The sequence below is a fragment of the Cyprinus carpio genome, chromosome B12 (genome assembly GCF_018340385.1).
Source record: "Cyprinus carpio isolate SPL01 chromosome B12, ASM1834038v1, whole genome shotgun sequence".
Classification (NCBI taxonomy): domain Eukaryota; kingdom Metazoa; phylum Chordata; class Actinopteri; order Cypriniformes; family Cyprinidae; genus Cyprinus; species Cyprinus carpio.
This window is the reverse complement of record NC_056608.1, coordinates 1,170,502-1,192,760: the sequence shown is the minus strand read 5'-3', so window position 1 is coordinate 1,192,760 and position 22,259 is coordinate 1,170,502. Positions and strand designations below refer to the sequence as shown.

Here is a 22,259-nt window from a genome sequence, read left to right as displayed (position 1 = left end):
GTGAATATCAAGGATTGTAGAGGTGCTTCTGTAACACTTTCCATCTTTATGCAAGTCTACATTAAGTTTAAGTGATCTTGGTATTGAAGGGGGAAAAAAAGGATTAAAATGTGCACCGCAAGCTCTTTCAGTGAAAGCATATTTGAAACGTCCAAATGTAAATGTAAATGTCTTTTGTTTGAGGCATGATTCACATTAACATTTGTGAACAGCATCTCTTTGATTGGACTGTTTTGAAGTCATTCGCCTCAGGATTCACATTCTGTTTCTCATGGTGTGCTCAAACAATACATGAAAACGTTTGGTTGTTGTGATTTATCTAAAGAACAGATCAAATTTGATGACCAGTTTGTTCAGAAATCCAAGTATATCCAAGTATTCACATACTTACTTTCTGCAAGCGTTCACAGAAATCATCGTCTCTCTAACTCCTGACACATGTAAAGCTTCTCTGATGCAGCGTTTCATTGATGCTGAACCAAAGCCTGAAACCTCACCTTAAACTCCCCGCGTCTCTTTTGATGCCTTACAAGCGCTGATATTCGCTTCAAAAAATGCAAATGTAAAATTCAGAGAACAAAGTGCACTCTTTACTGCTGTGCTGGAATGAATAAACGAGCAGTACATTCATCATATTTAACCGATGGGAACACAAACAAATGAAGAAGGTTCCCTTATATTTTGTGTCGGTTTCATATTTATTTCTTTAACGTGTTTGTCTGCTGTCCCTTACGCTGGGACACGAGAGAAATGAATATAAAGAGCACAACAGAAGCTGTGTGTCACATGAAGCTCCGTTTCCCGGTGCTTTGTAATTGGATTCTGGATGGATTTATTGCTTTTCTCCACATATTCTGTTTCCCCATGGCCCCGTTTCATAGCTCAGTCTCTGTACGTCACTTTAAGCTTTCTCAAAAAAATAAAAAATTTACCCTTCAAGCTCAAAACTTCCGCGGTGGTGGATTCACTGAGGTGTTGCACTTTCTTCAGACTGGCGCCACAGTTTCTCAGGGTGAGATGTTTGAATGTTATAGAAGTGAGATTTGTAGGCTTCCTGTTTTATTAAACTTGAGAGAACAGAAGTAGAGCAGAGTCACACAAATCTGTGAAAGAAAAATACACTGAACAAATATGAAACCGGTTCATCAAAGTGCTTTTAATTTAACTGCATGGCACGCCGTGTTTGTGCAAACATTTGCACTGGAACTTGCCTTTTCCTAACAGCACACACACACACAAAAAAATACTATGTTCTAAAAAAGGTGCAAATAAGGCATCGGTGAAATGCGAGCAGGTAGTTTATATCTGAAGCAGCAGAGCGACTCCAGCGAGGGTCCATTTGGACGGATTGTCTTTGGTCTTCAGGTTGAAGGTCCAGATGTACGTGGGTCCACGCTGTCGGGTCTTATAGACGGGACACTGGTACAGGCTGCGGGTCTCCTGTTTGTCCACAGGAATGGCTCTGATGAAAATCACCGGCATTGTGGGCGTGAGCTCCTTCAGACGAGCGTCCACCATTATGCCAGCCTAAAACACAAACATCAGAGGATCATAGTTTTCATCATTCATTTCAATGATATTTAACATTAAAGGAACCTTAGGTTCATGGTAACACTTTATAATCACTCTACATGATAAATCACCAGTTAAACATATTGCATTATATGAGGTTCATAATATAATTGCATACATTATATTATTTCAATATAACATATTATTTTAATGTGCTCATATTATCATATAATGTATATTCATATTATATTCAAATTTAAAATGCATAATTTCAGTTAGGGTGAAGAAAAGCTTTTGGCTTCTCTTCTAAGGCCACAAGAGGATGCATCGAGCAAAATATTTCTAATGCACATTTATTCAAAGCATAAGATAACATGACTATCTGTGAAAAAAGTGCATAATATTTAACATAATGTTTATAAACCAATTATAATTAATTAAGTTGCTTAAACAACTATAAACAAAACAGCATCATGTATGAATGCATAGTTTAATACAAAGGGCGGAAATCCAATCACACAGAGTACACGGTGATATATGTCTCTCTAGAAAATGCATGAAATATGTGTTCTGTGTAAACGGCTTGGTTTCAGTTTTGATGTAAACAAGATCTTCTCCGCATTGATGTTCTCTTTTTCCGCAATGTTTTAATTGAACAACGCAGCAGTGCCATATCTAGTGGCTTCAACTGGATAGACTAACAAAAACATTATAATGCAACAACAAAAACTTTGCATTCGAATTTTAGGTGTGCGTTAAGTAGGCAGCCTTATCAGTGGCGCACGAGATGCGATGACGATGTAAGTGTTGTTGCATTATAATGTTTTTGTTAGTCTATCCAGTTCCATGTGGATTTTTATTTTAAATTCGACGAATATTCAAAATAAAAAAAAAAAAAAAAAAAAAAATGACAGCCCTAATATACATATATGTAATAATGTGCATGGATAAATTATATTTATTTCTAATTCACTGCAGTATTCCTTTGAAACACTGATTTAACCTCATGTCATTCCATACCCATAAGACCTTTTTTTTAATTATAACCTGTCATTAATTACCTTTTTTTTAATTAGGACATTTTGATGAAATCCGAGAGCTTTCTGTGGTAGTTCTGCAATGGAACTACCACATTCAAGGCCCAGAAAGGTAGTAAAGACATCATTAAAACAGTTCACGTGAAGAAATTGTTGGGCCTGGGCCTTGAACGTGGTAGAAGAAAGCTCTCGGATTTCATCAAAAAATATCTTCATTTGTGTTCCGAAGATCTAATTTCCTACTGAACTAAAACAATGAATGAAACAGTAACAAACTAAAAAATATTCACTAACTTTTGGGTGAACTATCCTTTATATGATAATGATTTGATATGATTTCAGCGCAGAAAAGGTGTGTTTGATGATATAATGCACTAATAGGTTTATTTATTGACAATAGCAATAGATACATTTCTTGACAAAAATAATCAGAATTAGTAATATAATTCATAATTCATATAGAAACTTGGTAAAATAAATTAAATGTGGCTCATCAAATGAGATTTGAAAGCTTGAATGTGTTTCATAATGTTTATTAATTATTAATGAACATTTTTATAAAGAGGCTCCATGTTTGCAGAAGAAGAAAAATAAATAAAAAACACCAACTGAACTGAACTAAGTTTCTGTTGGTGGTGACAGTATTACAGAATTATCTTGAAAGTTAGAATTGTCCTTCACTAAACTGAAAACTCTTGCAGTAACACCGCAGTCTCTCTGAACAGGGAAACTTGCAGGAGATCAGATGCGGGACATTTCATCGGATAGTTCATGAATTCATTAATCCTATTCTGCTCCACAAACAACAGACCAAAGATTGCAAGTATTAAAGGGACAAATGCAAATAATGTTGACATTGCAGTGCTCCACAGAGGACGCTGTTTATGATTTCACTCTAATTGTCTTGCGGCTGCAGTAAAAGTTTATTGTGCTTTTAAATACTGATAGTTTTATGACTCTTTGTATAAATAAAGTCAGTAAAACACTGAAGGCGTCCTTGCGCATCTAGCACACATTTAGAGGAACTCATGTCAGATCTTCTACAGGGCATGAAAACTTATGATCACGTCTCTTTAAAACTCTCTAAGCTGATTACACTAATTCATCAGCTAAGAGAACTTCTTCAGAAATAAGCCATACGATAACTATACGATAAGAATAATGTTATGTATATAGGCCATCATGTATATGCCTATGTGTTTGATGTCGTCGCAATAGGTGTTAAATCTCATTCATATAAATGAGGCCAGATCCTCCATCTCCGCTTATATGCTTTCACACTCGGATAAACTGGAATAGCTTTTCCCAAAGGGCAAAAGGCATCTGATTCTAAGTTTAAGTTCATCGAAGACGTACGGCGGAAAACAGTCGAGGGGCGCAGTGATTAAAATCTTCCTGTGCGTAATTAAAACTGGTTTTTAGAGACATTACCAGAAAGCCGCATGCATTTCCATTCATTAGAGCACTAATGGTGCAAACACACTCTTTGTTGTGGGTCTGTGCTGAAGCATGTGTGTGTGTTTCTGCAGACTTGCGTGAGCCAGTGTTAAAGTGACAGCTCTCAGAATCAACTCATTTAAGCAAATCAATTGGTAAATTAAGCAAACAGTGCTGGTTAATATCCAGCTGGTGTCATTATAGTCTCAGCTGGAGAATCTCAGGTGACGCTCTACATGTCGATGATCTTCTAGGGTTCTTCAAAGGCCGGGGAATAAAATCAGCTCAAAATCTGCGTTTTCATTTGGATTTAAATGAGCAGAAACCGTTGCCTCATTCATCAGAAATGCTGGTCAGTGTTTAAAACTGCCGTTTAATTTTTCATGACAATGTAGTCAGTGTGAATGTAAGCCAGTAAATCTTACAGATGCAGTAAAATATTCATGAACTATTCATCTGTGCATAGAGGAGCTCGCTGTGTCACTGCTTACTTCACTCACTTCACCTGACCTCCAGAGAAAGAGAAAAGAGATGAAATGAATGTGTCTGTTTGGAATGCTTCTAGAACACACAGCCATAGAAATATTGACAGGATAGCTATGTCATTAAATAACTAAATAATTAACTAAATAAATCAAATGTACCTAGCTATCTACCTATTTGAAGTATTTATTTTTCCACATTTTCACGAATCAGACAAGAAAATCTATATTTACAATACGTGAATGTAGTCTAAAAAGATTTTTTTTGTAGTAATATTTCTAATATGAACCATTTGCTAGTATATCCTATATTTGAAGTCAAAGCTCACTATCACAATCAGTTAAAGACTGAGACGCATGACACAATAATTAACCATAAAATTAATTATATGGTTTTAATGGGGTGCACGATAAATATCGGCCGATAATTAATGTGCATCTCGTCAGTAAAGCTTCATTAAAGATGCGCATTAATTTTAAAATAGAAATCTTTTGTGACATTATGTCTTTAAACATTCAATTAACAAATTTAGTACCAAAAATTAATTTTATATATATATAATTATTTTTATGTATATATATATATATATATATATATATATATATATATATATATATATATATATATATATATATATATATATATATATACATATATATATATATATATATATTTGAATGGCATGGATCTGTATATTATGGGTTTGTTTATGGTCTGCGGTGGCGGTGAACCTACTGGCACATCTTACCCCACTATCTACTCTACAAAACAATTTTGCAATAATTCATTTATGAAGCACAACGACAGAGGGAAAGGTTGTAATTTGATGATGAGATGAAGAAAATTTCAGAGTGATTAGTGTTAAATAGTTCTGGATGTCAAGCTTTCCAAGCTTTTGCTCTTTTTGCAAATATTTGCTGCTAGATGAAATGGACTGGAGTGAAGTGTGTATATGCTGCAAACAGCCTGTCACTGCAGTCCTGCTACAAAACTACACATCCTACAAAACTAGACATCTTCACTGACTGTCATGTAGCTTTAACACTCACTCTCATTTCAGACAGTTACAATCGACTTAACTATATTACTCTTTCTTCTCAAAACCAATAACAGCGAGTCTAACCTGCGTGTCCCATCGGGCACCCTCCATGAACAGGCCGTGGATATAGGCTCCCTCTCGCGGCGGCGTGCTGAAGTCCTCACGGTTCTTCTTGGTCACATCGCACTGCAGACTCATCTTGTCCAGTGGCCACTCGTTGCGGCGAGCCATGGACTGCATGATGGCCGTCAGGAAGGACTGTGGGTTGAAGAAGCCGGCCAGCCACACCACGGAGGGCAGGGAGAAGTCAGACGTCCAGATCTCCAGCTCCTTGATGCGGTTCAGGAGGTCCGTGAACCAGATGGCCAGACCGGATATGGACGGATAGGCGCGTTTGGTCCAGGACTCGGGCACCTGGTCCAGGTAGATGGCGTTCTGGAGATTCTCCATGTCGTTGGTCATTGTGAGCTCGCCCTGAGAGAGAAACATATGGGTCAGCCTAGAAACAGTGCGGCTTGATCATTTATGATTCAAGTGTGAACATGTACATGTATTTGTTTCAAATGTTCAGTTTAAAAAATAAATCCTAAGTAACAAATAAAATGATTAGTAATAAAAAAAAAAAAAATCTCGAACGTTGGCAAATGAATTGACCTTCTAGTGTTTGTCATTTAAAGTACATAAAACAGGTAGAGGTCTGTACAATGATTCAGCTGAAGAAAAAAACTTTAAAAAGGGTAATAAATAATCAATTTTTGAGGTCCTGAGATGAAAGATGTTAGTCAAGTGATTTGTTTTTCTGGCTAAAACAGTCACAGTTTCAGACATACAGTAAGTGGACAGAATAAATCAACATGCATCCATGAAAATGTTCAGTGCTAATGTAAACAAACAGACTTTTGAGAGTCGATTTTGCTGCTTCGTCTAAAAAAAAAAAAAGCTTTTTATTTTGAATTTAATAATTTAAATATGATTCTTCATGACACAAGCCCTTTAAATGACAGAGACTAAAAACATGTTTTTTCACACTCCATATAGCATAATTGTTTTTTAATGGAAAAGTCACAGCTAAATATGAATATATATGCAGCAAAAACATAAAGATGCATCTAAAATGTGTTTACTCTCATCTATAAATCTCAGTGTCACATTGCCGTAACATAATATTTCCCACAGTGCAATGTGGCTCCAAACACATCCAGGAATATGTGAATAATTTAGATTTTTTTTCCCCTGTTGCGTCTCAGAACAACACAATAAAGGGCTTCAGTCGTTTCAGTAGGTGATCCACAGTAATGGAAATCATCTCGGCGACTCCCTGTTGAATCTGCCAAGGCCAGAATCCTGCGTTAGTTAATAGTTGTCTTTTCTTCATAAGGCTTACCATCATTCAGGGTTTTAATGCGGTTAAAACAGGTCTGAAAAGAGCAACACAATCTCTCGCCCGCACGCTAGCGATTTAATTTCTGCCGTTACCAAGCACCAGGAAAGAGACGGATGTGTCATTCCAGCAGGTGTGCGAAGAAAGCAATAACTGACTGCATATCAGATTTTAATAATATGGCATAAAAATCATTCAGCCACCTGATCAGCATTTGATGTGGTGATGAGATCCGTACAGCAGCAGACAAAAGGGGTTGGAAACTCAGTACTACAGCAAGCCATTCAGTTACAGGTGTCTGTGTGTGTCTCTGTGTGCATGTGTGTGTGTCTAACCTTCAGGCCTAGATTGAGCTCTTTTAGAGAGCGTTTGATCTCTTGTGTCAGGATATTCATGCGCTCACACTCCTGGAACGCCACAACAATATACGGCGTCCTCTCCTCCACCTTCCCCATCATCTCTGCCATGTTGAACTCCTCCGGAAGCTTCTCAAGGATCTCATCAAGCGCTGCTTTCACCTGGACACACAAACACACGTCAGCGACTGCTCTCATCAATCCATCACGCTGAACACTCACATCACTCCCTTAAAGTGTGCTGCTTTTTAAATACGTCATCCATTCATTCAAATATAATGATTTTACAGAAAAATTATACAGGTTGGTAATATTTTTTTTTTCATTAGCATAAGTGTTTTTATCTTTCTTGGCTGACTAATTTACTGAGGAAACATTATTGGTAAATCAGAACATTGCACACAGAGGAAATGATCATTTGCAGGATGAATCAAGTATTCAATTACCCCGCAGGCAATGCAATCATCTAATAAGTCCAATCACGTTATTGATGAAGGTATTACTGCTAAGGGACAGATGAGAAGGATTCAATAGAATAAATACTAACAATAATGAACAAATATATTAAACATGACAATCGAGCTAACAAAGCAGTGATTTCAGACACAGCACGTGAACGTAAAGATGACAGCTCGGTCTGGGCTCTTTAATCGCGATCCTCTCAGCAGATCTATTTGTCTATGTCAGATACATGAGGAGTTAATGCAAAGCGCTCATTGCTTACACAACTAAAAAAGGTCAGCTGTCATAATGCATTCAAGCACTCTTCCACAACTCCCATATCTAATCTCTTAAATGTCAGAGGCCTTTGAAAGCAGCCGCTGCAGGGAAATGAGCAGAGCTGAACCTCTTCAGACACGAGGGCCGTTCAGAGTCCATCTCTGATGATGTGATCACTGCAACCCTTACACACTCTGAGAGTTTAATGAGGTTAAATTTAACACTGAGACTCTGAGATGTGCTCATCTTTATCATCATCATTATTATTATTATTATAATAATTATTTTTGTAGTAGTAGCTTACATATCATTCACACATGCAAAGTTGGTTTATAACATAACTGGGAAAATTGATTGCTTAGTAAATAATTCAAGAAGGCCCAGACTCTGGATAAATTATGAAAATGTTGCATAGTTCTTGTAATTATTTAACTGTAGCTTTTACTGCAGTAAGAACATTGATGGCTCCTCATTACTATGCTTATTTTTACTGTATTTCTGTTTTAAATCAGAATTTAGCATTATGAAAAATAGCAGACTTTACATACAGCCAAGTATGGTAACCCATACTCGGAATTCGTGCTCTGCTTTTAACCCATCCAAAGTGCACACACACAGCAGTGAACACACACACACTGTGAACACAAACCCGGAGCAGTGGGCAGCCATTTATGCTGCGGCGCCCGGGGAGCAGCTGGGGGTTCAGTGCCTTGCTCAAGGGCACCTCAGTCGTGGTACTGAAGGTGGAGAGAGCGCTGTACATTCACTCCCCCCACCTACAATTCCTGCCGGCCCGAGACTCGAACTCACAACCCTTGGATTGCAAGTCCGACTCTCTAACCATTAGGCCACGGCTTCCCCATAAAAATATAGCTACAACATAATGCTAAAGCTGAAGAAAAAACCAACATGCCAGTCAAAACTTACCACAGTAACTAGTTACTACTGTACACTACACCGCAGTAAATTCTAGCGTGGTCATCACTACTGTAGTTTAAAAGGTCTTCTTTATGTTGGTGCAGGACGATGTTTTCCTCGTCTGTCTTTTTAGGTTGTGTGGTTAATTTAGATGTTAGTTCTTATCCGTTCTCCTTTAGTAAGTAGTAAATTATTTCTAGAATTCAAATGGGTTTCATACCGTTTTAGTGGGAGCAGCTTGGACAAATTTCTTACCCGTTTGAAACACGCTGAAGAGCATGCTACTCGTGCAAAATTAAACTGGTCTTCAGTCATTTTGTGCAGATGGGAATATAGCGCTTATCATAAAATCTCTAAACACAATGAATATAATTAATGTAGAATCCTACACATTTCCAATAACCATGGTATAAATATTGTGGGGTTGCACTTGCTAGATTCAGTTTCCCCAGTGAAAACTAGACGCCCCTGTACAAGTATATTTTTAGCTACTTCTGAGTTTGGATTTGGATCAAATAGAAATTCAGTGTGTGTTCATCTCATTTTCCCTCAGAACACTCATGTGGAATATTTAACAAAAAAGTATTGATTTTTTTTTTGCTGTGAGAACATCGATACAGTATCAAGAGGTAAAATACTGCAATACTTTGAAATATTAATGTTCCCTTCCCCTTTTCTCACTATCACAAATCGTAGCTAAATAATGTGGTGAAAGTGTTTTTCAGTCGAATGTGAGCGTTTCTCCAGAACCTTCTCGTCGCGTGATCCGGATGTTCCCTCTCCCGATCCTCCGTCTCTGGGCTGCATTTCCAGCACGGTGCGGAAGAGTTTCTCTGACGTCTGCGTGAGGAAGCCGATCTCTGCGTTCGGGTGCAGGCCGTATAGGTACGGGGACTCGGGTGGAAGAGCGCCATCTATGTACTGAGACAGATCCAGAGAGAGGTGATGAGGTGTGCAGCTGCGATCATCATTAGACTGGACTACACATCTAACATGAAGACACATTCATGGAGTCCACTGGGCCTCTGGTCTATGATGTGTCAGTGCAGATGAGAGACCATCACAGACATTCACACAAACAAACACAAACCAACACGAGCCTTCAATCCTAATGATGAACCCAAAATATTGGCCATGCATGACCCAGCACCCCCTTTTACTTGACGGGATGACAGAAAAGAGGCTTTGTTAATTAGCAGTGTTCTAATCTCTAAGGAGATGTGAGAGAGCAACATGTCAATCACACAGAATGTCATAAAACGCTCAGAAGTGTCATTCAAACTCAGCCATCTTAACAGGCATGTCCATTTGAGATGCAACTTTGAACGGTGTGGCATCACTCTCTTTCCACAGATTATCTTCTATTAAACAGATGATTCTAACACATTTACTCACCATCCTGTCGCTCCAAACTCGTATGGCTTTTTGGAAAACAAAAGGAGTTATTGTCAAATTATAAAAGCTGTGGATCGCTGGCTACATTAGTAAGGCAGGTTTACAATTCACAATTATGGCAGGTTTTGAACCCAGGCACCTACAGTACATTCTCAGTATATCACAGTATAGCCATAGATATGTATAGATAGATGCCACATTCGACCGCTCCAGACACATTGACGCGTCTGCCATCTTTGTGTCATCACTCAAAATTAAAAAGAATGAATTTCAAGATGCTACAACATTGTGTGGCCTCTCATTGTAAAAACCACTGAAACTTAAATTCCTGAAGAAATTGAATTAACTTTCACAAGTTACAGACACACAATCAAAAAAAGCATCAATGTCCACATACCGCACAACACAATTCCAAAATGATCTACAAATTTATCAAGTAATCTGTATTGTTTCTGAAGCTACATTTAAAAAACCTATACATATCTATAAGTATAACAGTAACAGCATAACATATGTGACCCTGGACCACAAAACCAGTCACAAGTCGCACGGGTATATTTAGAAATTGTATGGGTCAAAATAATCGATTTTTCTTTTATGCCAAAAAATCATTAAGATATTGAGTAAAGATCATGTTCCATGAAGATATTCTATAAATTTCCTACCGTAAATATATCAAAACTTAATTTTTGATTAGTAATATGCATTGCTAAGGACTTAATATGGACAACTTTAAAAGTGATTTTCTCTATATTTTGATTTTTTTTTTCAGATTTTCAAATAGCTGTATCTCAGCCAAATATTGTCCTATCCTAACAAACCATACATCAATGGAAAGTGTGCTTATTTTTTGAGATGATGTATAAATCAGATGATGTCAGGATTTTACATCATATTATGATCCCCTTCATAAATTCAGTATAAAGGCAGAAAAAACAAAAAACAAAGACAACGTTGTTTCCAAAATAAAAGAATTTTATATTGTCACTATTCTAAAGTCAAAATAAATTATGAAAATATTATGTGATTAACACTAAACTTGACAGCTTTTATTATATATATATATACATATATATGTGTGTGTGTGTAAAAAATATATAAAAAAGTTAAATCATTTTGTTTTGTCTTAAATTTCCATAGAGTCCCGAGCTGCTCACAGGCCTCAGTCTGATCCCAGACGTAGTGACCCATTACTGCACTTCCATCAGATCCTAACCATCTGCACTTATCACTGCGATCATTACTGATATGACACACTCACGCCCACAGCTTTATGTCCAACAGATCTGGATATACAAGACTGGCTAGGTTAGGTGATTCTCTTTACCTGATGATAGCCGTTGTAATCCATGTTTCCCGGCAGACGGAAGCCGGGCGCCAGATACAGCTCTCCCTCCATCATCTCCGTCTTGATGAACTCCTCCAGATATGTGCGGCACAGCCTGCGGTCCCAGTCGTCGGTGATGTGACCCCCATACATGATCTCACCGAAGAGATAGCGCAGGTCATCATAGGGCACCTAGATGAAGAGATGACAGTTTAAACCTAAACTAGTCTAAACCACTAAACCACAGCACTGAAAGCTCTAAGCTGCTCTTCTGAGGTGTTTCACAGCTCCCAAGAGTGTGTTTGAGATATATGAGACTCATTCATTCTCTCGTGTGTGGTGAGCGTCATGCTCTGCAGCCCCTGCAGATGAGAGTTACAGCCGCGTTTGAATGGCGACTCTGAGTAATGTGATTAAGCTAATGTGGGTGTGTGACGGCACGGCGCCGGAGCCAGATGAAGCCGTTCCCAGGTGAGAGGAGGTAAATGCGAGCGCTGTGACCTGCAGAGATGGAGTGTGGGCAAAGCGATTGGAGAGCAAAGCCGAAATGCGTCAGAGGAGTAGGAAAGAACAGCAGCTCATTACATATTCAACCCCGTCTCTGTTTGTTGGTGAACCACAGTCACTGACTTGTTGCTATTAGAGCTTCTAAATGTGGTTTTTGAATTACTAAAAAGTCTCATAACAAAATGTGCATAATTAAAGTGCACAAAGCGCTGGATTCATATGTTCTGGTTGGGGTTTTTCCAAATGATTTGCCTCCTTTTGTGAAATACTAAACAAGATCTAGCATGTCTGAGCTTCTGTTTTCAATATAATACATCTAGATGCTGATTTAAACTCAGTGTTGGGTGTAAAGAATATGTAATACGAGTTATGTAAACAGATTACTTTTTTCAAGTAACTAGTAAAATAATGCACTACTTTTATATTTACACCAAAATATCAGAGTTACTTTTTCAAATATGTAATGCTAGCTACTTTGTTTTTCTGTCCCGTGTTGAGAAAAATCACAAGTGAGTTGCAGAGGCACTTCCTTCAGCCTGAGGTTTATTCATTTTCTCTTTTGGTTTGAAAAGGCCTTTACAGTTGCCAAAAGTATAATTTTTAGGGTTTTTTGTTATTAAAAAACAAATAAGCAAACCCAGCCCAGATGGCATAAAGTAATGCAGAAGTAACACAATGCATTACTTTCCATAAAAAGTAACAAAGTAATGCGTTACTTTTCGATGGAGTAATGCAATATTTTTAAAAGTAACACTGTTTATATTCCTAAAAAAGAACATACAATCAGTCTATATGACTGCACACTATATCCCAAGCATTCAGAACCCAGATAGAAATTTAAGTCATAATTCACTGATGACCCCGTGCTGTTGGAATATAGTGCACGAGTCTATTTTGGTGAATTTATTTGTCCATTTTCTATCTTGGCAGTATAATCTACTATTGACTTTCAGTCTATGTAAATCATAAGGCTGGATATACCTACTCATTAGAATCTCTTTAAAGGTTTGAAAACCTCCCAATGACTTCAATAGATACATTTGCATATGAATTATGCCTGTAATTGATGTTTTGTGATTGGTGTTGCCCTAGCGTATATTTAAAGTATTTCTAGCTATAGTCATACGCAGCACTCGAGTGAAACATGCCGCTTGCTGAGAATCATGACAATGGCTTTAACGCATCATTACACTTAACCAAACGTATCTAACACTGCTCTGCTTCCTCGCACTGCTATTTCCTTCAGGAAATGGCGATCTAGTTCGAGTCCATAGCTCTTTAGCACTGGGTTTTTGCCATAAAAGCAAGCAGTGATGCTTAATTATAACACATGCTTCAGAACATAAACATTAAATTTTAAACATTTAGCCTATTACTTGAACACGATTAACAAAACATGCTCCAGACCCACATCAGTCTCTTTTAACACAGCGTATGTCAGCAGGCGTTTCAATCTCCCTAGTTCAATAAGTACACTCACATAAATTAACTCTGCTTCTCTCACCTTGGTGTTGGCCTCCAGATAGTTGTAGAGCACGTTGACGGAGATGGTCAGGTCTCCGGTGTTGAATGGGTAACTCCGGTTCCAGCCCTGAGGGCCGAACTTCCTCCGCTCCGCCACCACCGCATGGAAGTAACACAGGGCAAAGAGGATGCTTTTGAACTCGTTCTCGCGGGCACACATCTCCAGAGTATCCTGTCAATTAGGACACATCAGAATCACGCTATCATTCTGCCAACAAGCTCCGACCGGAGAACAAAGAGAAAGCGCTGAAAGAGAAAACCTTTGCGGTGCTCTTTCATTGTCAGAGTTCCCATTGGACACCAAGCATTAGGACAGACAAAAGAATGACTCCACTCCAATAAATTTAGGAGCTGAGATTCCTTTTTAATTGTCACTGCTTGTCAGAGCTTTCATTGCTGGGCTCATTAGTTGAAACAACTTCAATCAGAGTGTGTGTATGTGTGTGTGTGGGGTTGACGTCCAAATGGCATCTCCACCTCATGGGATTCGTTTGTTTGCACAAGAAACCCAATAATGGCGTTAAACAAATATCCTCTGCTTATGAATGTGTCTCCAGTAGTGTGAGCTCTTATATGTTGCTGCGCTGGTGTGGCTGACTTAAGGAGCTTTAATAATAGAGCAGGAGGAGTTAAAGCTCTGATCCATTAACATTCTGCACGCAACACCAGCGATCTGTCTACAGAATGAGTTTATGATCTCCATAGCTACGTTTAATGGCTTGTCACAATCAAACCAATCATGAAGAGATAAAAATCATTTCCATTAGCCCTGAATTTGACAACGCCAACAAGAAGCAATTGACTCTGCTCTTTGCCAGGACAGCTAAAAAGGTCAATATGAAAGCAGCTGTCATTTTCTGGATTACTGCTGCTTACTAGAGTTTGAGAGCAGTTTAGGCCTTTTTCTCTGCAATTGATTTACTTTCGAGGTGCGTACATGCCTAGAATGTGACTTGTTCGGCGGAGGAACCCTCCTAGAAAGCTACAGTACGAGTGCTGCTACAGCACTGATCTGGCAGATAGTCATCGGCACACTAAATCGGCCTAGAGTGAGCTGGAAAGTCACGGATCGGGTTCGTCGATAACACATGCAGAATTTTAATTAACAGAAGCGCCACAAACAGAGACTCTCTGATAACAAGCAAAACGGGCCCCGCAGATGGCCACTATTGTATTAACCAGATCCAAGATAAACAAAACAGCACAATTTGGATTTATGCGACTTTACAGAAAACATGACATGGGTTAATAAAATGACACTTTTACCCCTGCATTATTCAAAAATGCAATAGAAATGCAGTTTATACATACAGTGACTTGAACACAATTTTTCTATAATGGACATTTTGGTATATTTCACATGGCATGACGTCAGAAATGTCAGAGTGATACAACATCAATAATATTAACAATCAATCAAACAATAAAAAAAACAAGAGAAATCAATCAATCAATCAATCAATCAATCAATAAATCAATCAATCAACGTTTCAATTCATAATCTGAAAAAAGCATTAAAGGGTTAGTTCACCCCAAAATGAAAATTATATCAATAACTTTAACCAGTAAGACCTTTGTTCATCTTCGGAACACAAATTAAGATATTTTTCATGAAATCGGAGCGCTATCTGACCCTCCATCGACAGCAACACAACTGAAAGGTTCTCAGGTCCAGAAACGTAGTAAATACATTGGTAAAACAGTCCATGTGACATCAGTGGCTCAACTTCAATTTTGCGATGCTTTGAGAATACTTAACATAATTTACTCAACCATTCTTCTTCCCTGAGTTATGTCTTCCACCATTTTGAAGAGTACCCAAGAACGTATTGGACATAAACAGCGTTGTTTACATTTGGAGGAAAAGCATGCACATGATCATAATCTGCGTAATAAGAATTGTTTACGCTTAGGGGAAAGTGTGCGTATGCATTGTAATACTATTTTTTTTTAAATGGCAGAAGAAGTAACTCAGGGGAGAAGAATGGTTGAGTAAATTGTTATTTTTGTTTTCTTTGCAAAAAAGAATCCTATTCATCAAAAATATCTTAATTTGTGTTCCGAAGATCTTACGGGTTTGGAACATGAGAGTGAGTAATTAATGACAGAATTTTCATTTTGGGGTGAACTAACCCTTTAAGGTGGCTGGTTGATGTGTGTCAGTGAATTACAAAAGGTAAAACTTTTTTGGGCTAATATTGTGCAAAGTGACCTTTGGTGGAACAGGAAATTATAGGTTTGTAGTGGTATGTGACTATACTTATACTGTATGTACTTCAGCTTTGTCAGTGCAGTATGTAAGCAATAACATAACCAAGATCATATTTATCCAGAGCAGCTTCCTATAGGACCGTGGAGTAGCTGCATCGTGTGTTATTGGAGCGGTGTGAACATGTACAGGTCTCTCCACCTTGTCAAACTTCCCAAAGGCTTCTCACAGGTTATCATGCACACACACGGCCCACTCGTTATTTATCTTGATGGAGTTCTCCAGGATGCCCTGTGGGATGATGTGGCCATCGGGTGAGGAGGACGGCTCCGCACTGATGAACACCCTGAAGTTCTGGTGGCTTCCCTCTGCATGCTGCTCCAGCTTCTTCTCCAGCGTTCCCAGCCATTTAGCCACCAAGTGGATATTCTAGCAACAAGAAGTCGCAATTTAAACAACAAGCAATTCCCTGAAGCATCATCATGCTGTATGCTGTTATTTGTCAGTATGGCTTTTGTAAATGGGATGTAAAAATCCTGTAAAGATGTTTTGTACTCTTTTAAGCTCTAAACTGCAATGTTTTGCATTTTGTTAAAAATCTAATGCATAAAAGAGAAACTGGTTACAAAAACAACTTTGCCATGAAAATAACAATAACTGATAATGCAGCAGCACAAACAATTACCTCCTTAATGCCGTTATCTGCAGAACATAACATTGTGCTGAATGAACTGTCACAGTGTTAAAATCACTATAACAGCACTACTGATTCACAGAAAGATTTAAACGAAAGAAAATAAACCTCTAAATGATATCAATATTGCAATTGGCTGGTAATGACTTGAAAGTACCAAGGATGAGCTGAAAGCCTCCACAAAACAAAGTGCCCCTTTAACTTTTAGCTTGTCAACACAAATGAAGGCTTTCTTTCTCCAGGGCACAGACAGACATAATGTCTCTCTGAGACGAAACAGCAGCTAAAAGCTTCAGAGCCATCTGCAGTTTTTACTATCCCAGGTGAGATTTGTGTCGATGGCTGCGTCTGAAACTGTAAAATGCAGGCAATTTCTCAGCCACATTCAATGTGTAAAATACGAAGACGCTGTCATGTTTTGTGGTTTATTTAGGAGGTGATTTGATTCACTGAAAACAATGGGATTCTGACGTTCACTCCAATGATAAAGTTTATCCTATAATTTGTAGTGAAAAAGGAGTATTAGAAAAATGCACAACTGATGTGACTGTACTTTCCAGTGAATCATAATTTCATTATTTCAATGGATTTGTTCCCTCACACAGCTGTTGTAACTGGTCTTTCCTGCTAAATCTGCCCGTAAAGCCTGATAACGGCTTCCAGAAAAGCCATTAAAGTTAAACACTATCCTGGCAGCCGCTTTTCAAGTAATAGTTGTCCCTGAGCGAATTCACCTTGCTCTCCAGGTCTCTTCTCATTGTGTATCTAAAAGGGTACATTTCTAGCGGGAGGGGGACTCTGGTCACTGTAGGCAACTTGATTGCCAGGACTGAGGATTTTCTGCTCTAGTATTAGCAATTGATTGCCTCTCTACGGTGAGTGGATTTCTGCATTTCTGCTGGCCGGGACCCCGTGTGCTGCAATATAATTAACCTTCACTGGAGGGGAACTTTCCATTGACCCGCCGTCTCCCAGCCCGAGTCTGAATTCATAAGTGGACTGAAACAGGAGATGAGACGACAGATGAAGATTGTGGGAAGGCCGTACGGAGATGGGAATCTATGGATCCATCGAATTAGACAATTAAAGCACGTTTCTGATCAGCGCAGCGTGCGGTGGATCAGCCGGAGGATTTCAAGTAATTCTGCTGCAGTTTCATTCCTGTCGATAAAAGTCATTGTGATTCTGCGCAGGAGCCTCATTCCTGTGCGTTCAATGATGCAGCACGTTTATCTAGATACATCTGAACATCTGAATTCAGACCATCGCCCTCCTTGTTTTCTTGACATATTGATCACGATTGTGTTTTTTAATCAAACCGCGTCCATTTTGCCAATTTGTACATTTGGGTGGCTGCTGGACGGTGTCCAGACTAATATGTGTAATGAACAGCGGTGGCCGAGTGGACGCTGCCTTCGCAGTGACATTGGGATGAAATGGCGGTGCTCTAATGGACTCATTAGTGGAGTGCGGCTGTTTGCCTCCGTGGGCCGGCGGCGTGAGTGTGGGGCATTTCTCTCTCCCAGCACAGCACAACAGGTTATTAATCAGCCGGGAGGCACACGCTGGCCAGACATTTGCTTTGCCAGTTAAGTGCTAATGCACAAGCAGCATTCTTCTTCTGAGACACGCTACTGTCATACCGCTAAACATGTGGGGGAAAGCACACAACGATTCACTAAAGAATGATGCACATCAGGAAACTGCTGAATGCAATGTGAACAGTTAGGTTGAAGGATGCAGCAGGTACTTTACTGTAACTGTACAGCATCACTCCACCACTGCCATCCAGGCCAGTGTTATTTTACAATAAATGAGATGCTATTATAGTTTTCATGAAAGATTTTCAATATTTTGAATAGTTTTTATGTCTGCACTTTGTCTTCTTTTTCATATTCATTTTAAAGATTTAGAATCAGAATCATTTTAGAATGAGAATCCAACTTATTACAATCTATGCTTACACACACAAAGATTCTGTCTTGAGCTTCCAGTGCACAGAATTAGACTATAGACTCTGACTTAGAATGACAAAAATTAAGACAAATGTAATAAGATAAATAAATGAATGAATAATTCATGAGATTTCCTGCCCATTCAGTCCTGCTAGATAATGATAAACGAACTTGGCTTGCTGTCCTCGAAGGAGGATTGAACTCAATGCTCGGCTCAAGCTTGGAGTTAGAACCCCACCTATTTATTTATTTATTCTTTTTATTTATTTTTTTTGCGTACTGTATGTGATGGAGAAATGAAGGAAAAAGCGGGATTCTGGAAGAATTGTTGCTGGAATAGTGCAATGACTGCTGCTTATATGTGAACCTGGACCACAAAAACTTAATAAGGGTCAATTTATTCAACGCTGAATAAATAAGCTTTCCATTGATGTATGGATTGTTAGGGTTAGACAATATTTGGCCGAGATATTTGAAAATCTGGAATCTATATAAATAGTGCACGTTTTTATTGGACAGTGGGTTTTTTTTTTTTTTAGACATTTATTCTATTTCAAGTAATGAAAAAGTTTTTAAGGTTTAAGTTTTCTGATCCAGACAGCTGAACTGGCTCCAGACCTGTGGGTCTGGTTATGATGATCTTCACATGTTTTAGTGATGACCTGAGGAAGAACTGTGTGATTTGAGGTGGTTTTACTGCAGTTTGTTGTGTGTTTTACCTGTAAAATGACCCAGTGCCCCTCTTTCGCAGCCAGATCCAGAGCCTGTTCTGCCACCACCTCCTGCCCCTGGCCCAGCGAAACGTTGTGGAAATTTCTGTTGTCGAACGTATATCCCAGTTTTCTTCCTGAAGGATGTTATTAAAGGACAAATCAGACAATCAGATCTGACGTCATGTGAGGTGCTGTCTGCGGTCAGTAATTGTCTGCTGTGTGATCTGATTAGTCGTATTTAATCGGATGCCTCACACTCAGTCATTTATGGACAAACAGAGCAAGACTATCAATAAACCTTTGAGGAAAAGTCTGGACACAGTAATTAGCCTGCTTACACTGACAGACTCTCTCAAACACATTAAGTTTAGTTTAAGACAGCAAATACACAGAATGTGTTGGGCAAGATTGTAGGTATCTGCTGATCTTAACAGGCTTATTTTGAAAATGCCAAAATGACACCTTAGCTTTAAAATCACAGACCGATTACGGCAGCATTTTGGTGAAATGATGTAAATGGTCGAGATCACATGCATCTGTACCGTGTTTCTCCACATCCTTCAACAAGACAACTCCAAGTCAAACGATCAACAAAACGGGTGTGGCGGCTCCAGACTCCTCATATGACACGGCAAAGTCCAGCGAGCGGCTCATCACGTACTTGCTGCCCAGCTTCTCCTCCACAAAATCTCTGAAGGGTGAAAGAATCGTATTTGGCTTTTTCAAACTGAAGAACTCGTTATGATCATACTGTAATAATGCTGCACTTCTGAATCATAATAAAGAGCACAAAGTCAGCACACAGGGCATCTGTGCACACTGATTGTTTTAGACACTGGCCTGTGCTGTCTTATTATATTAACACTGCCTGCGTCTCCATAAAGGTCAAGCATCACAGACTGTAGAAACACAGAACTACTAAATCTATAAAGCGGGAAGGAGCGAATATAAAGATAATGTAGTAAAAAAAAATACTATCCATTGACTAGGCTGTCAGAAGATTCTGGGACAGATTCAATTGAGATCTGATTCATGAACAAATGACTTTGAATGAACTGAATTCATCAGAGCCTTATCGAATCACAATCTGAAGGTTTTTTTTTTGTAACACTTTTTTCAGTTAATGATGTAAATGCTTTGTATGAATGCAGCTGAGCAAAAACACAGATTCACACACTCCTGGGAAAACATGTCTGTAAACACTGAGGTATGATGCTGAAGGACGGATTGACATCTGACCTGACGGCGTAGGTCATTCTGTCGGGCCGTAGCGCTCTCATCATGCACAGCCTCTGCAGCGACGTCTTGTTCTTCCACTCCTGAGGGAACTTCTCTTTCTCCGGACACTCGGACTCTGAAAACTTCTTCCAGCGTTTAGCCGATCCTTCGATGTCACGGTCCAGGTTATGAAACTCCTCCATCGTACTGAGAGCCTGAAACAGCGTCACCATAAAATAAGCACCTTTTTTGTTTAAATAAATCCTTAACGAGATAAAATACTGATTACAGACACCACAGCGGAAGTGAAAAAGGTTCACTTGATGCACAAGTCTATGGACTTCAGTCCTGCGGTGTCCAAATACATCACGTCGTCTCAGAATTAATATAAAAGCTGCAATAATTATAAAATAATTAGCAAAAAGCTGGAGTTCAGCATGGCACACCGCAGGACTTTCTGAATATATCTGATGTCTCAGCTAAGCGTTTCATCAATAATACAAGTATGACTCATTTAGTATGCATTATTTTGCACGTTGCTGAGTGGACGGTGTGCAATCTTATCAAACGTTGTGATGACAGACATGTACAGAATAAAGAGAGCTCAGATACAACATTGTCAAAGCGCTAATCAAATCGAACTACAAAGTAAAGTGTCTTTATGGCACAAACTGCTGAGTAAACATGAACGTGTTTCTTCATAACGCAGACTTTCAGAAGCGCTTAGGCAGCAGAACAGAGGATTTCCTATTGCTCACTTATATTTATCTCCTCTCGGAAGAACAACGCTGTGACATATGCCGTTCTTTCATACGGAGTCTCGGCTTGACCCGAAGGTGCCGAAAGCGGCGGGAGAATGATGATGACTCATAATCCCAGAAAGCCTTGCTTATGGGAAACACTATATCTTAATGGCAGATTTGAGCACATTACGGACTCTTAAATGAGATCAGATTTACATTCCCATCGCTGACGATGTGCTGGAGAACAGCAGGAAACCTCCTGAAGATTCGCACTGAAGGTCAAGCTAGTCGTTTAGAAAGCATAAAAGTTTTCAAGACAGACTAGAAGAGACAGAAATTGCTAGATGTACAGTAGTGCACTAGGTGATGGCTTTCTGTATAATAATTACTATTCAATCCTAATAGCATCTACGATGAAGAGATACACAAATTCTAATATTATAGGAACAGTTCACCCCCAAAACAACAATATATAAGGTCACACTTTAGTTAGGAGATTAGTTCTCACTATTAACTAAGGTTTTTGCCTTAATAAACTCATAATCGGCTGCTTATTAATAGTTAGCAATGTAGTTGTTAAGTTTAGGTATAGTGTAGGATTAAGGGGTCTAAAATACGGTCATGCAGAATACAGCATTAATATGTGCTTTATAATGAGCTAATAAACAGACAATATGCTAGTAATATGCATGCTAATAAGCAACTAGTTAATAGTGAGAATTGGTCCCTAAACTAAAGTGTTACCGTATATTAATAATAACAACAACTGAATCAACAACAATCATTATTAACAATAATAGCTGTTGTTGTTATTAGTAGTAGTGGTATTAAAGCTAATATTTACTGTATATAGGTGAAGTATAAGAAATGAATAGTTTACCCAAACATGAAACATTTGAAAACACAAAGATCTCATGTCCGAGCTTCTGTTTCTCATACCATGAATGTGGATTGTGATTTATTCAGCAACATAAAAGCATCTTCAGCTTCAGCTAACGGCTTTCCTGACATTAAAGCTCATCTCGTTTTTGAGCAGATTTGGTGAATGTGTTTGAGCAGCCAAATGAGCCTATATTAAGATCTGATGAGGA

The 22,259-nt window shown here is 38.7% G+C and overlaps 1 protein-coding gene across 1 annotated transcript in view; it reads right to left on the bottom strand.

Annotated features, from left to right (window-relative positions):
- Window positions 1-1,136: 1,136 nt before the first annotated feature.
- The window catches only part of dnah9 (dynein, axonemal, heavy chain 9), a 101,160-nt gene continuing 80,037 nt past the window's right edge, over window positions 1,137-22,259 (bottom strand). Inside the window, 10 exon segments of the mRNA XM_042734899.1 lie at window positions 1,137-1,527; window positions 5,593-5,982; window positions 7,225-7,407; window positions 9,634-9,804; window positions 11,606-11,797; window positions 13,617-13,808; window positions 16,047-16,274; window positions 19,214-19,341; window positions 19,750-19,898; window positions 20,447-20,640. Of these exon segments, the coding sequence (XP_042590833.1) occupies window positions 1,300-1,527; window positions 5,593-5,982; window positions 7,225-7,407; window positions 9,634-9,804; window positions 11,606-11,797; window positions 13,617-13,808; window positions 16,047-16,274; window positions 19,214-19,341; window positions 19,750-19,898; window positions 20,447-20,640 (2,055 nt within the window). The 3' untranslated portion in view covers window positions 1,137-1,299.